Source organism: Capricornis sumatraensis, chromosome 5 (genome assembly GCF_032405125.1).
Source record: "Capricornis sumatraensis isolate serow.1 chromosome 5, serow.2, whole genome shotgun sequence".
In the NCBI taxonomy this organism is placed as follows: domain Eukaryota; kingdom Metazoa; phylum Chordata; class Mammalia; order Artiodactyla; family Bovidae; genus Capricornis; species Capricornis sumatraensis.
The window spans coordinates 69475520-69491656 of NC_091073.1; the positions used below are offsets into that span (position 1 = coordinate 69475520).

Genomic DNA, 16137 nt, shown 5'->3' on the forward strand with positions numbered 1-16137 from the left:
GTTCCTGCATTGGCAGGCAAATTCTTTACCACTGAGCCACCAGGAGACCCCTCCAGTGGTATTGTATTAAAAAACAAGTCTTATGCATGACTGATCTCTCACAGTCTCCATGCCTCTCTACCTTCCCCCAGGTACAAGAGGAAGTCCCCTTATTCTAGCTTGGGTATCCTGGGATCAGAGTTTCTTGAGTACAGGAGGAGTTGGAGCTAGAGAGAAAGAGGACCAAGTGACTAAGTAACTTAGAAATGTAGTCAGTGTGAAGGAAGGTAGGCAAACTGTGGAACCAAATGGAAGTCAAGTTTAAATGGGTTAATTTCAGGAAGTCAAAGACAGAATTCATGTGTGGGGAATCTAGTCATATGGAAAAAGAACATTTGAAATATGGGGACCTTTGGGACTGAGCTTTGGGACTGAGCAACTTCACTTTCACGTTTCACTTTCATGCATTGGAGAAGGAAATGGCAACCCACTCCAGTGTTCTTGCCTGGAGAATCCCAGGGATGGCGGAGCTTGGTGGGCTGCCGTCTATGGGGTCGCACAGAGTTGGACATGACTGAAGCGACTTAGCAAATTGGGACTATCGATACTCATGAGACTGAAACCTTGACTTTTTTTTTCTGCTGAAAATGGAGAATTTCCCAGCTGTTGCATTTCGAAAATAGAAATGACAAACCTCAGGCCCCAGGAATTTCATGACGGTAACTTGATGCGTGTTCACCACTCCTCTCTTAGGCTTGCTTATCAGCACACATTTTCAAACTCTAACCCTCTCTTTGTTTTTTTTTTTCATCCTCCAGTTTGAACAACATCAGTTCAACAGATGCAAAGCGATCAGGTGTCAAGAGCTCTGGCTCTGAAGGAAGTGCCCCAATCAACAACCCTGTCATCCCTGTTGACTATAAGAGTTTCAAAGCCACTTGGACTGAGGTGGTGCACATTAACCGGGAGAGATGGAGGGCCAAGGTGCCCAAAGGTAAGGTGCTGATGGGGAATCTTGTGCATACCACTCAGACCCACTCAAAAAGCAAGACATTGCCACCCCTGATTTAGAAGTATTGAAAATGAAGCACAAACTCAGGGTATATATTCAAATTGCTGAATGTTAGGAGAGACCATCTTTTGCTCTTTATTCTATCCAATACTTAGTGCATGAGAGAATGAGGTTGACTTCCAAGCCACCTGGTGGAATGACCTTTGTGCTATATGTCCAGATACTTCTCAAAATGAAGATTGTGCAGAGGACAGGTGTCCCTCCTATCTCTTGGCCTCTGCTAGGCCACCTTGCCATCCTTATTTTATAACATGTGGCACATTGATCAGGCCCTTACTCCGTTTATCCACCTTGGCCATTACACTGGGATAGAAAAAGCTTTAATCTCCTTACATACATTTTTATCTTCATGTTTTCAATTTCCCTTCAGTTATTACTCAGGCTGACCTTCTGAGATGAAGGTAACTCACAGGTAAACAGAAATTCAAAGAAAAGTCATCACTCTTGGTACTATGAAGAAAAAAAGATTGAAATCTCTTTGTTTTTTGAAAGTCAGAATTAATTTGCATGTTTGTGTTTACCGAGCCTGTGTTCCATGATTCGTACATATGACATGTTTATACTGTAGTCTACGTAGGAACACATAACTGTGGTAAGTCTCATGAAGCTATGATGCCTGATTCTAGAGACAATTCTAGAGTGGATGATTCTAGAGTTCTAGAACCAGGAGGCTAATCTCAGAGGGTTTTGTGGAGGTACACCTTCAACAGCAGTCAGTTTTTGCCAACATCTGTTGCTTGCCTACTGTATGCCAAGCTCTGTACTGTGTGTTATTCACTGAGGTGAATATCAGGCATCCTTGTCCTCAAAGCTCGAAGTCTCCTGGGTGGGGACAGGGAGGCATTAGCACAGAATTTCTTTCCAAGTAGGAATGGGAGTTCAGTGGAAGCCTGTACTCCTCACCAGCACCCACTGACCTTGAGCCCCGGACTTTTATAATAGGCAAGCAAAGTTTTATCCCCGGTCATAGCATTCCACACTTTTATATACCCAGTGTCTGCCCAAGGGAGAAGGGTAAGAGTAAGTCTTGTTCCTCAAATATCAGAGGCACTGCTTCCAGTGTTCAGAGAAGGCAATGACAGCCTGTCCAGTATTCTTGCCTGGAAAACCCCATGGATGGAGGAGCCTGGTAGGCTGCAGTCCATGGGGTTGCTAAGAGTTGGACACGACTGAGCGACGTCACTTTCACTTTTCACTTTCATGCATTGGAGAAGGAAATGGCAACCCACTCCAATGTTCTTGCCTGGAGAGTCCCAGGGATAGAGGAGCCTGGTGGGCTGCCATCTATGGGGTCGCACAGAGTTGGACACGACTAAAGTGACTTAGCAGCAGCAGCAGAGACAAGATCACACTGCTGGAGTTATTCAAAGGCCAACACTGTGTCCTGTCCTAGTGGCTTCTCAGTTCAGGTGGGGCAAAGTGTTTATATTTACAATTCCTTTAAGGCATAGTTGGGCCCTTATCATTTGAGGACATCCTGAGCTTGCATCCTGAGCTATGGAGAAGAAGCCTGCTCTTCTTCGATATATTAGGTGTGGCATCTCACAGTCTGTTAGGATACTTTAAACCTTAAAATCCTCCCTGTTGGCAGGCTTTGCAACCAGCAGTGGCAGCTACTGCATCATTTTGAGAAAGCAATCTCTTATAACCAATTACACTCATTACACTTGAAAATTCAGCTCCTGACAACACACAATTGAAAGTGGTATTTCAAAATAATTTGTTTGCAATTATCTGGCTTACTAAAATTACCTTCTGAAACTAATCACCTGGGAGAACATTAGACAGTTTCTTTTCTAGAAGAAAATTGGTCCTTTAAAAAGAACAGGTAAATAAACACTGAAAAAGAAGTGAAAGTGTTTGTTGCTTAGTCGTGTCTGACTCTTTGTGACCCCATGGACCCTGCCTTGGGATTCTCCAGGTAAGAATACTGGCGCGTGTAGCCATTCCTACTCCAGGGGATCTTCCTGACCCAGGGATCGAACCCAGGTCTCCTGTGTACAGGCAGATTCTTTAACATCTAAATCACCAGGGAAGCCCAAAATTAACACTAATAGTTTTAAAATATGTGAGGCATGCTAATAGAGATAAGCTTGTCCCTAGCTTGGTTGAGGTGCTTGGGAAGGCTTCTTGTGTCTAACTAGGATTTGAAGGATGTCTGGGGTTGAGCATGAAGTGGGGAACAATACAAAAGGGATTGACAAAGGCACAGCCTCCAGGGTTTATGTATATTTTTGTAGGAGGACAGTTTGGGTATCAAAGCAAAAGTTAGTTGGGGAAAGGGAGAATTGAATCCCTACTTGCCATGTGCTCTTTGGCAAATCCAGGCAGATTCTTTGAGAAAATTCCCTTTGGGGGATAATAATAGACACCACAGAGGTGGAGCAAAGAACACAAATTATATAAGTGAAAAATGAGAACAGAGCCTGCACCTGGTTAGTGCCTGAAAAATGGTAGCTCTTATTTTGAAAAATTGGAAAAGAAAGTTTAAATGCAAAGTTAAGAAGGTGGTGGTCAAAATGCCAATGTATAATTAATATTTTATAACATTTTCTGCCTCCCAATAATGCTGTTGACTGGTTGGCTGGTGTAAGAAATTCAGGTTGCATCTGTTTTTCCATTGGTGATTGGTTTGTGCTGAACTATCCCAGAATGTTTTGTTCATGATTCTTTTTTACCAGAAAATCCTGATTTCAGCAAAGGCTGCCCTGCATTGGGGCACTTGAATATATGTTGTTATTAAACTGATCAGAAATGGAATTAAATTCAAGGCTCTAGTTTTTTAATCAACCTATCTAGCTAGGCCAGAACACGTAGTTGTTAGGAAAGATTGAATCAATATATATTTTTTACAGCTCTTAGGACTGAAACTCATTACTCCCATACAAAGATATGTAGGCGTTAACAATTTGCAAGTCTTATCAATATTGACCAGTTTCCATTCAGAATTTAATACTTTTTAAACATGTTTTTCTGGTGTAAGAATAATAGATGTCTAGGTTACAATGCTGAAATATAAACAAAATATACAAAGAAGAAAATAAAAGTCACTCATTCCAGCAAAATGTAACTATTGTTGAGTTTTTTAAAATTTGATTTCCCGTGTACCATGCTCATGCTCTTTTGCTCAGTCTTATCCAGTCCTTTGCGACTCGTGGCAGCCTGTAGCCCACCGGTCTCCTCTGTCCATGGGATTTTCCAGGCAAGAATACTGGAGTGAGTTGCAGTTTTCTCCTCCAGAGGATCTTCCTGACCCAGAGATTGAACCTGTGTCTCCTGCGTTGGCAGATTCTTTACCACTGAGCCACCTGGGAAGCCCCCTTTTGTACATATTTAAAAGTAGATGTTTTCCCTTAAATTGAGATCATAGTGTAATATTGTATTTTCCTTCTCTGTTTCTGTTTTGAAGATTTTATTCTTATACTGAATACTCTTAGAAAGAGTGATTTATATGGCTGCTGCTGCTGCTGCTAAGTCGCTTCAGTCGTGTCTGACTCTATGCGACCCTATAGATGGCAGCCCACCAGGCTCCCCCGTCCCTGAGATTCTCCAGGCAAGAACACTGGAGTGGGTTGCCATTTCCTCCTCCATAGTTGAACCATTCCTCTGTTACTGAGCATGTTAGTTTCCAATTCTTCATTATTGTATATAACATTGTTATGAGCATCCAAATTCAGAAACCTTGAGCCCCCATCTGATCATTTATCTAGAATAAATTTCTAAATATTGGATTTCTCTGTCAAAAGTGAAGTAAAGTCGCTCAGTCGTGTCTGACTCTTCGTGACCCTATGGACTGCAGCCTACCAGGCTCCTCCATCCATGGGATTTTCCAGGCAAGAGTACTGGAGTGGGGTGCCATTGCCTTCTCCAACTAATTCACTAGTTTGGTATGCAATAAAATAACAGAGGCTTTGAATAAGTTAAACTGGCTAGTAACAACTAATTAGTTTTCTTCAGTGATCACTGTTCTTCAGTTCTCTGTCAAAGTAGGTGAAAAATTCTAAAGCTCTTGATATATGTTATCAAATTTGTTTCTGGAAAGTTTTTTTTTTTTTAAACTAGGTGTTCACCTTCAGTAGAAATGTAGTGAGAGTGCCATTTCTTTATATTTTTTCCCATTATTTTACTCTTGAGGATGTTTGCATTTTTATTATTGATTCATGATAACTCTTTGTATATTAAGGATAGCAGTTCTTCAGTTGACAAACTGTCTTGCAATTTCTATCCTACCTCTATCCAGTTAGTTAGTCAGTCAGTTTGTCCTATGTCTTTTAACTTTGTTTATGGTCTGCAAAATACATCTTATTTTTATTTTGCCGGAGATTAGCTTTATATTTTTATTGAATTATGTCTCTGTCAATGTAAATATGAAATAGTATATAACAATACTTCTTTGCAAATGCTGAGAAGTTTATTGAATTTTTAAAAATTTCCTCCATTGTCACTCAGTTTTTATTGAAATAATATAGATTTTCAACCTAGGTGATCATAAGTAAATTGTAAGTAAATTACTATTTTATAATTCCTTGGTGGTTCAGATGGTTAGGGATCTGCCTGTAGTACAGGAGACCCGAGTTCAATCCTGGGTTGGAAAGATCCCCTGGAGCAGGGAATGCAACCCACTTAAGTATTCTTGCCTGGAGAATCCCATGGACAGGGGAGCCTGGCAGGCTGTAGCCCATGGAGTCACAAAGAGTCGGACACAACGTGTCATAAGAGTTATAATTAACTTATCCTTTAATATTATTTTAAATAATTGCATCAAGTTTTATATCCAACTTAACAGTTACTTTTATTTAACACTATGATTTACAGTATTTTTGCACATCATTAACATGTTTTCCTCATTCTGAGTTTTTAATGTTGACTGAATTTTTCTGTCAGCTGAAGCACTTTGGTTAAAAATTTTAGAAAGGTAGCATGGAAACATCTTTTGAGTCCTGAAGTGGCAAGGAGTACCTTTATGTTGTGCTTGCTGCTGCTGCTAAGTCGCTTCAGTCGTGCAGCCCATCAGGCTCCACCGTCCCTGGGATTCTCCAGGCAAGAACCCTGGAGTGGGTTGCCATTTCCTTCTCCAATGCATGAAAGTGAAACGTGAAAGTGAAGTTGCTCAGTCGTGTCCGACTCCCAGCGACCCCATGGACTGCAGCCTACCAGGCTCCTCCGTCCATGGGATTTTCCAGGCAAGAGCACTGGAGTGGGGTGCCACTGCCTTCTCCGTATGTTGTGCTTACATATTATCAAAAGTTGACTATTCAAAACTAATCTAGTATGTTGGTTGTCTTTTTTAAGTTACTTTCTCTCCTTTTCTTTCTTTCTTTCTCTGTCGGTAGTTTAGGTAGGCATTTCAGAGAATTATATTAAGAGATAATTAGCCCAATACCACTTTTAAGCAAGAGCCAATAGTATCATAATTTAGAAAAGCAAGTAAAATGAAGAAATCAATGTTTTTCTCCAAGACTGCACAGACATTCAATGTGGGATAGAATTAGCTCTCAGGAGGAATGCATTAATAATTTATGGATTATGAGGGTTCTGTGCTGCCTCAACTCTTAAGCTCCTTGTTTTGGGCCATTCTCATAATGATCACATCACCATACATAGTGTGAACTGCAAAGCAGAAGGAAATGAGATTGAACTACAGCATTTGCTTTCTACTAGTCTAGAAGCCTAGGATGTTAAATCTAAAAACCCCCAAAGTTCATTCTTTGCATGTGTGTCATCTCTGGAACCTGTTATCATATACAAATTAATTGTTCTATCATCTGCTGTGTCTCACAGTAGGAAAGATTTAATGTATATTAATACTTCACCCTGAAAATATAAGGGGATCAGATTACAGTGGAACAGATGTATCTCCTGTAAGTTTATTTTTTTCTTTTTTATATATGTGTTTACTTGTTTTTGTCTACTTATTTCGAGTACTAGCACTGAATGCTGATGGCTGATCACATCAATGTCAGATATTTCAGAGATGTGAGGGAGAGATGGGAGTAGAGTAAGGTTGTAGACCATTTCAGAACAATCCACTGAAACACAGTTGCTGCAAGGAAAGGAATTGTATCAGATCTGATTATGATGTCATGAAAGCTACCATTCATTAAGTTAAACATTAATTGCCTATTGTCAGCTGTAGTTAAGCCCAAACAGACTTGTTTCTGAAATGTACCACCCCCAGTTTTTTTTTTTTGCTAGATTTTCCATAGAAAATTGGTCTGACTCAGTTGTCAAATGAATTTTTATTGCTCAGATAATACGTTGTGCTCTTGTAGCAAACCAGAATTTAATACCTTCAGCTTTTATCAAAATTACTTTTAACTTGGGGATATTCTGAATGTACAAAGTTTGCCACAGATTCAGAGGGGATTCTGTGAGGGGATTATACATTATTTTACCTGATGCCTGAGTATAAATGAATTATCTTCCCCCTTGCCCCACTTTCCCTCTCTGTACAGTAAGTACAGTCCTCTTTTTCTTACCTACAGTCAGGTACAGTCAAATGGCTGATTCTTTCAGGATAGGACTTCAGAGTGTGTATAGTTTCTGTATTTTATACTGACCTGGATTGCTGATGACGGAATCAAGTCAGGCTCATAGGCAGACAGGGTGAATCATACCCACTGTGTACATTTCATGTGGAAATCAAGTACTTCATGAGCATCTGCTAGGTGACAGATACGATACCAAGCACTGGGGGTTCAGTGATGGAGGTGACATTTGACCTGTGTTCTTGGGATACTACAGAAGCATGAGAGGAAGTCTGGATGAACATGAGAGGAGCCATTTTGGGCCTGAGCCTACTGATGATGCCATTTCCCTCTCTTCTTCTGCAAGGGTATTCTTTTACTCTCTAGTTGCACCTTTCTGTAGAAATCAGAAGACCTACCATGTATGCACATAATTATGTGATTTTGTAAAGAAATTTTTCCTTACCTTTTTAAACATAATTCAATTAGTTTATTTATTTTTGGCTGTGCTGAGTCTTCGTTGTTGCATAGGCCACCCTCTTGTTGTGGTGCATGGGCTGCTTATTGTGGTGGTTTTTCTTGCTACAGAGCACAGGCTCCAGGGCATGTGGCTTCCCTGGTGGTGGCACCCGCTCAGTAGTTGCGGCTCCCAGACTCGGGAGCACAGCCGCAATAGTTGTGGTGCATGGGCTTAGCTCCTCCATGGCATTGGGGATTTTCCCAGACCAGGGGTTGAATTTATGTCTCCTGCATTGGCAGGTGCATACTTTACCACTGAGCCACCAGGGAAGCCCTCCTTATCTTTACATTGTAAATTATGAATACATCCTGTTGGGAAGTAGAATGTCATGAAACAATGAATTGCAGACATTTAAAATTTAAACCAATGCTTGTCAATCCCGATTGTGTGTTAGATCATCTGGAGAGCATTAAAAATATCCTGTTCTTGCCACTCTCCCTCCAGAGTCCGATTTAATTTGTCTGAGATGAGGCCAGTGCATTGGTTTGGTTGAGTGAACGGGTGGATGGATGAATCAGTGAAAAGATGAATGAAAACTTGATAATGTATTAAGGAGGACATCTGAGCCAGGCAAATTTAAGGGCAAGAAGAGTAAAATGAAGCCAGAGATCATAGACATGCATGAAGTATAATGCCATAAAGCCCTGTGAACATGTGAACCTGAAACCAAATCTGAGCTTTGTGCTGTTTAGCAGCTGAAGCAAAGGGAAACACAATCACATGGATAATGACTCTGGTGCCCATTAGATTAAAAACCTCTCTTGTCATCTATGAAAGCCAGATGTTTTCAGGACCAAGACTAAGCAGGAGAAATAAAGAGGACCCCTGGTTATGAGGAGTGGGATATTTGTAACACATTTAGAGAAAACAAAACGCAGTTAGTCTTTCAGAGTGGAGGTGAAACCTTTTGAATGATTTGAATGCTGGACAGTGAAGTCTCTAGACCCTAAAGGAGAACTGGCCTTTGTTAGGTATCTTCTATTGGTCTCTGTAGGTTACTTCCTACAACCAAGCTTCACTTCATTGCCTCCAGCCTTACATGTCCTTCATCACTAGACCACATCACCTGTCACTAACCTCTTACTAAGGTAGTTTAATTATTGTCTTTTCTACTCCTTAAGTCTTCTTGCTCACTACTGTATTCCCGGTGCCTAAAATGGTGTTTGACACTGTAGTTGCTCAATAAATATTAATTGAATGAATGTATCAAGTTTTTCATGAATCTTTGATGATAGGCAGTTACCCTATGTGTTTGGTTAAACATAGAGCCAGACCCTTTCAGTCAACCAAATTGTAAATAAGACTGATATCCTCTCATTAAAGAGGAAGACACAGATCAGGATCCCTGGCCATACTCAAGGCCACCTCTCATCTTGTTTGGAGATCAGTTTTGGAGACCATGTTTTTTTTTGTGAGGCTTCATTACTCTCTTCCCACTTTTAAATTCATAGACAGTAGCCTGAAACTATATGATTTCAGTGGTGGTTTTTTCCAAGTCTTTTTGTTTTGTAATCAATTTTTTTATGTTTAAACTCCAGATCCTAAGCAAATGTACATGAAGCTTCAATTTTTACATTCAGTGAGGCTGTAGGAGAGCTTTGTAATTTCTCTGAGCCTTGATTCCACTTTTGAAAAATAGGGTTATGATAATAGTATATACCATATAAGGTTGAGAATGAGAGGAAGTAATCCTTAAGAAATACTTAGTATAATACCTGACACTGAGGATGCATTCAGAAGAACTTATTGATGATAATAGTAATATTAATAATGCCAGTTACAGTATTGGTTTATTAACTATTATTATCTTTATTATTACTTTCTCCCTGCCCCTTCTTCTAACATACTGTTTTGGGAAGTGAGATCACCATTGAACTGATTTTACAGGTTTCCTGAATATATGTACCAATCTGACTTGAATTAATCAAAATTATATTCCAAACACTTGGTAAACACCTTAGGTCATTTTAGTGCACTAACTCCCAGTGCAAACTCTTGCTTTTGTTCAAAGAGACAGTTCTCCTAGTGGCATGACTTCTTACCTTTTCTCCACCTTTCCTGACTTGCCCCGGATGCAGAGGAGAAAGCCAAGAAGGAAGCGGAAGAAAAGGCTCGCCTGGCTGCAGAGGAGAAGCAAAAGGAAATGCAAGCCAAAAGCCAAGCTGAAGAAGATGCATCTGGCAAAGCTGAGAAGACAACATCTGGGGAAGCTAAGAATCAAGTCGACAGAACCCGAACAAATAAAAGCAACAACCCTCATGGGAAAAATTCCAAAACTGAGAAGTCATCGGGAGAAAAGCAGCAGAATGGTGAGTAGAATCGTGCTGGTGAAAGGCTCTTTTCAGGGTGTTAATGATGTGATGAATGGATGCTGGCAAAGAACTGCCCCTGCAAGGACAGCTCACAGAGCAGGACTGCCTGGCCATCTCAGCTGCTGCTGATTGCACCTCCCTGAGCTGTGGATCCCATCAGGATCCCATCAAAGGCAGCCAGAAGTTTGCTTGGGCCATTGTCTCTGGGGAGATTTATACCTTTGGGCCCTGCCCAGCTGCACTGGAGACTCTGGCAAATGGCTGCTTTCTAAAGGAGAAATCCGTATTAGCAATCCCAGTACAATTTCTGAGTGCTTAGCGTCAGAATGGATGAATGGAAAGGCAGTTTTCTGTATGTACCTTCCCCTGGGAGGGCCGGGACTCATGTCTGTGTAAGGTCTGTTCAGTCTGGGGATTGCAAGATGTAGTAAATGTCAAAGAAAACTTTAAGAAGAGGTGATGTCTAACCTGAATTTTAAATGCAGAAATTTGGGAGAACACAGGGACTTCTCAGCCATAGAGAATAAGATGAGCTAAGGCACAGGGGCATGGAATTGGTTACCTTGTTTAAGGGAAGAGCAGGGAGTTCAGAGTCACTGGAGCTTACAAGTGCCAGCTTGTGGTGAGGTTGTTCGGCAGTCCAACAGACCCGGATTCAAGTCACAGCTCTGCCTCTCACTTTTTCTGGTCTTGGCCACTGTCTCTGTAAAATGTGCATAATAATAGTTGCTCACAGCCTGGGCCCCTTGTGAGCTTCCAACAGTAATAATGATAGCAAAAACAACAACAAAACAACTAGCATTTATTGATTATATACCAGATGCTGTTTTCAGTTCTCTCTTGGGAATTCTGTGGCAGTTTAGGAGTGTTAGGACTCAGTGCTTCTACTGCAGGGGGTCCAGGTTTGGTCCCTGGTTGGGGAACTAAGATCCTACAGGCTACACTGTGAGTCAGCTGTGCTTGTGTTTAGTCCTGTCCCATCTTCGTGACCCTATACACTGTAGCCCACAGTGCCCCTCTGTCCATGGGAATTTTCCAGGCAAGAATACTGGAGTGGCTTGCCATTTCCTCCTCCAGGAGATTTTCCCGACCCAGGCATTAAACCTGTGTCTCCTGCGTCTCCTGCACTGGCAGGTGGATTCTTTACCACTGAGCCCCCTAGGAAGCCTGCAAGCTGCACAGCTCAGCCAAAAAATAAATTAAAAAGACCATACTTAAAAAAAAATTTAGTAAATAAATAAATTCTCTCTTTACATATTCACTGTCTTTTCTACCTGGTAGATCCAGGTGATCTCTGAATGATCTAGCTATGACACTACGCCGCTCAGGTAATTGAGAAGTATGTCAAAAGTGCTTAGCGTAACACTCCCCAGGTATTTTTGCAACTGACATATTAACATGTAGAATCAGAAAACAATGTTTTAATACATAAAATAATGCTAATAGCTCATATCATACCTCAAGAGCTTTGCATAAATTCCTTCAGGTAAGCCCCAAGAGCACTCTAGGAAGCAAGGGAGGCCATCGTTTGACTTGCCCAGCCTGTTAGCAGCCAGGTTCTGGAGCCTGCTCATAACTAGTTGACTCTGTATTCAAGTCTCATAGTCTGGCAAATATATTCAATTTAATAAGAATTTATAATAGAACTGTTGAAGTTTTAGTGCATGCATACTCGGTCGTGTTCAACTCTTTGTAACCTCATGGACTACAGCGCGCCAGTCTCCTCTGTCCATGGGATTCTTCAGGCAGGAACACTGGAGTGGGTTGCCATTTCCTTCTCCAGGGGATCTTCCCGACCCAGGGATTGAACCTAGATCTCCTGCATTGTCGGCAGATTCTTTACCATCTGGGCCACCTGGAAAGCCCTAGAGAGCAATATAAAACATTCCTTTCTTCCCCTCCCAAGGAATGAACAACTGAGAGAGATATAAGAATCAAAAAGTGGTCAGAATATAGTGAAAAACATAGAGTTGGTCTGCTGAGCATGGGCTTCTCACATATGGCCTAAACTAGGCTTAGCCCACCAGACACCAGCAGAGCAGATGGGCTCAGGTCTCGCCCCATTACTCCACTGGAGGAGGCTGTTTCTGCGGTAACAGAAAAGGGGTGTGTCTTGTGGAAAACACATCTCAAAGGGGGTTGAGGGCTAGACACTGGTTGGCTGGGCTGAACCGTGCATATTCAACTCTTCCTTTTAGATAAGCATCTCCTTCCCAAAGGAGGAGTACATAAGGGCTGTGAGAAAGGCAAGATGTGTTTCTTCTCTACTTTTTTCCTATTAGGAATGTGGGTTTAAAATGCCTTTTCCTTAACTAAAAAAAATTAATTATTGTGTCAATAACACTTATGGAATGCATAACATGCAGACATTATAGGTGGGATTTTATACACATTAAATCATTCAAGTAAGCCAGAAAGAAAAACGCCAATACAGCATACTAACACATATATATGGAATTTAGGAAGATGGTAATGATGACCCTGTATGTGAGACAGCAAAAGAGACACAGATGTGTAGAGCAGACTTTTGGACTCTGAGGGAGAGGGAGAGGTGGGATGATTTGGGAGAATGGCATTGAAACATGTATACTGTCATGTAAGAAATGAATCGCCAGTCTATGTTCAATGCAGGATACAGGATGCTTGGGGCTGGTGCACGGGGATGATCCAGAGAGTTGATATGGGGTGGGAGGTGGGAGGGGGGGTTCATGTTTGGGAACTCATGTATACCCGTGGCTGAGTCATGTCAATGTATGGCAAAACCAATACAGTATTGTAAAGTAAAATAAAGTAAAAATAAAGATTAAAAAACATAAAAATAAAAATCCTAACAACTGTATGAGGTAGATATACTCATTTCCATTTTGTAGATGAGGAAACTAAGACTCAGAGAGGTTAAATCACTTGCTTAAGCCCAAGAAAACATTCAGTAGAGATTTTAGGCCAAATTCCAGAATAATGTGCATCCAAATTCTATCTTCTTTCACCAGCATGACCCCATTTGAGAGGTTCAGCGCTGTTGGGAAGAGTGGGAAATCAGAAGAACATTGAGACTCAACTCTTGTCCACAAAATGTTTATAATCTACTTCTTCCAGGGGTTGGCATACTCTTTCTATAAAGGATCAGATAGTAAATGTTATGCATTGCTGCCATTTGGTCTCTGTTGCAACTATTTAACAGAGACCTGTTTTAGCACAAAAGCAACTGCAGATAACATGTAAACAAATGAGAATGGCTGTGTTGCAATAAAACTTTATTTATGAAAATTTAGATTCTCACATAACATTAAATAACCTTCTCTTTTTTGTCAACCATTTAATAATACAAAAACTGTTCTTAGGTCATGGGCCATATACAACCAGGCAATAGGGTCAGGTTTGGCCCCTGGGTAGGTATATGGTCAGGAAATGAAACCAATGAATACAAATATGCTGGTCACAAAGGAGATTATACATTCTATGAGACACGTATAAATTAATACCCAGAGAGGGCAGAGGTGACAATAATTTATCAATATTTTGAAGATAATTAGGGGGAGAGCCTGAAAGGCACAAATAGGAGTCCAAATTTTCAACTAGGCTGGGTTGATTCACAACTGTGTTTACTTCCCAAAGTAAGCACTGGTCTGCCATTTCCCTTCACAATTAAGTATTAAATGAGAGGTGGGAAAACAAATCAATCTTGAGCAATAATAAGAAAGGCTGATGGTGGTTCGGGACCGGGTTGCAGCAGCCTAATTAAAATGATTTGTAACTGCACAGAAAGGCTCTTTTGTTTCCCCTTGTTTATTGAATAACAGCTCATATCAGCCGTTAGTCCATTTTTAACCCATGGGAAATTCCTAATGGATTCTGTTCAAGGAACATCGTCAGACAAACATATGTCACTTTCCTGGCACCCTTCTTTGTGGCCGCCCAAGATACTTTTAGGATAGAGCTGAAGGACATTGGCTCATTTGGGTTCTAGAGGTTTGAGCCCCTATCAGCAATCATGGGAGCGCCTAAGCTTTGGTCTCCATCAAGGCACTTTCCCTCTCAGCCTCCCCAACCCTGACTGAGGAGAAGGCAGGCTGCCATGGGCTGCTGGCCAGCATCCAGCACACCTAACCTCTCCTGCTGACTTCCTGGCTTTGCTGCAACTGTGGGTAAAGCTCCAATGCAGGGCAACCCTGAAAGCTTAAAGTATTGGGCTTTAGGGGTATGAAGGCTCCTTGAGGAAAGAAAGAGCATTTTTCTGCAGGGAGTTGGTTTGACTACAAGGCTCAAGATCATCCTTGAGTTCATTTCTGGCATCCTTAACACAGGGAAGAGCCAGTGTTTGGACTGTTCCATGGGTCGCCAAAGGAATCCATCTATTTTGGCCATTGGTGGTGGTGGTAGTAACCATGGGCTGCACTAAGACTCCTGCTCGCACTTTGGCCAGAGTCGGCTCCCCTTCCCCCAAGCTTAGAATTTGTCAAATTCCATTAAAACTACTTATTTTGTGTTGCAAAACTACTTAGAATGTATTGCAACCTAATTATCTTGAATTATCCTTGGATAATTATCTTGAATTATCCTTGAATTCATCTTGAATTAGCCTTACATAACCATTTCTTTATAAATGAGTAGACCAAAGGCATTTAGAAATGGCAGCAGTAAATGGAAGTCTGAAATCTAGAACTTAAGCTTCTTAGGGAAGTTGCAAAATACAGTACTTGAGAACTTGGCCTCTAAAATCAGACCCACATGTATATGTTATGGTCAATTACTTTACTTGTGCTTCAGGTTCCATAGCTATAAAATTTAGATGTTGATACAAGTCTCACGTCCATTCTCCGTTAGTCTATTTAATATTTAAGCAAAATGGTCAGTTGGTCATTTGTCAGATCAGTGGTTTAAACCAAATCTAAAGTAGCCAACAGGAGCAGTTTTGCTGCAGAGGGAGATACTTCAGCAAAGTTAGTGAGAGATGGGGCCTGAGAGTGTGTGAAACACATGAAGGGTGGCAGCCCATTGCAGCTCAACACAGTTGGCCTAACCAGTGTGTGAACCTGCAGTGAACTCAAGGCAAAATTCAAATTTGGAAGACATCCTCAATCATTTGGTGACTTATTATTCAGCATATTGATCACTTAGTGGATGAATCTTTGATGAATTTGTCTACTTTCAATAATAGTACCTTCATAATGGGATTGCTGAAATTTAGTGAAATGATGCACGCAAAGCATTTAGCATACTGCCTGGCACAAAGAAAGTAGAAAGGGTAAATGTAGCCCTCCTACCATGGGCCCTATTCCGCCCTCTTCCTGGATGCAATAATTATTAGGGTCTTTTTGCTTAAACAATGCCAGTAATTCAGTAGTAACCTATTCTTGATTTTATGCAGGCTAGAAAGAAAGCTGCCATCAGTATGATTTGTAAGAAAAATATCTGAAACTTGAGAGTAAATTTGAGAAAAATGTTGCCATGTCCTTTCAATGCTAGAAAGGCAGATTTTCAAACAAATCTGCCCAAGGATTATTTAACTATCTTGGGCAGCAAACATTTTCTGTGTGGGCCCAGATACTAAATACTCCTGGCTTTGTGTATCTCTGTTGTAACTATTCAACTCTACCAGTGCAGCTGAAAAGCAACTATAGACTATATGTAAATGAATGGGTGTGGCTAGGTTCCAATAAAACTTTACGTCCAGAAATTATAACGGGCCAGACTGGCTCATGGACTGGCTCATGATTTGCTGACTCCTTGTTTTAGAAGAACATGACTATGTTTAGCTTCATCATTTACTACTTGACTCAAGCCTAG

General features: G+C 41.0%; 1 protein-coding gene across 2 annotated transcripts in view; it reads left to right on the forward strand.

Moving 5' to 3' along the window:
* Positions 1 to 16137, forward strand: part of PDE1C (phosphodiesterase 1C) — a 539914-nt gene that overhangs the window by 456415 nt on the left and 67362 nt on the right. For both annotated transcript variants that reach the window (XM_068972561.1, XM_068972562.1), the window contains 2 exons: positions 798 to 973; positions 10117 to 10347. In XM_068972561.1, the coding sequence (XP_068828662.1) occupies positions 798 to 973; positions 10117 to 10347 (407 nt within the window). The remainder of the gene's footprint in view (positions 1 to 797; positions 974 to 10116; positions 10348 to 16137) is intronic.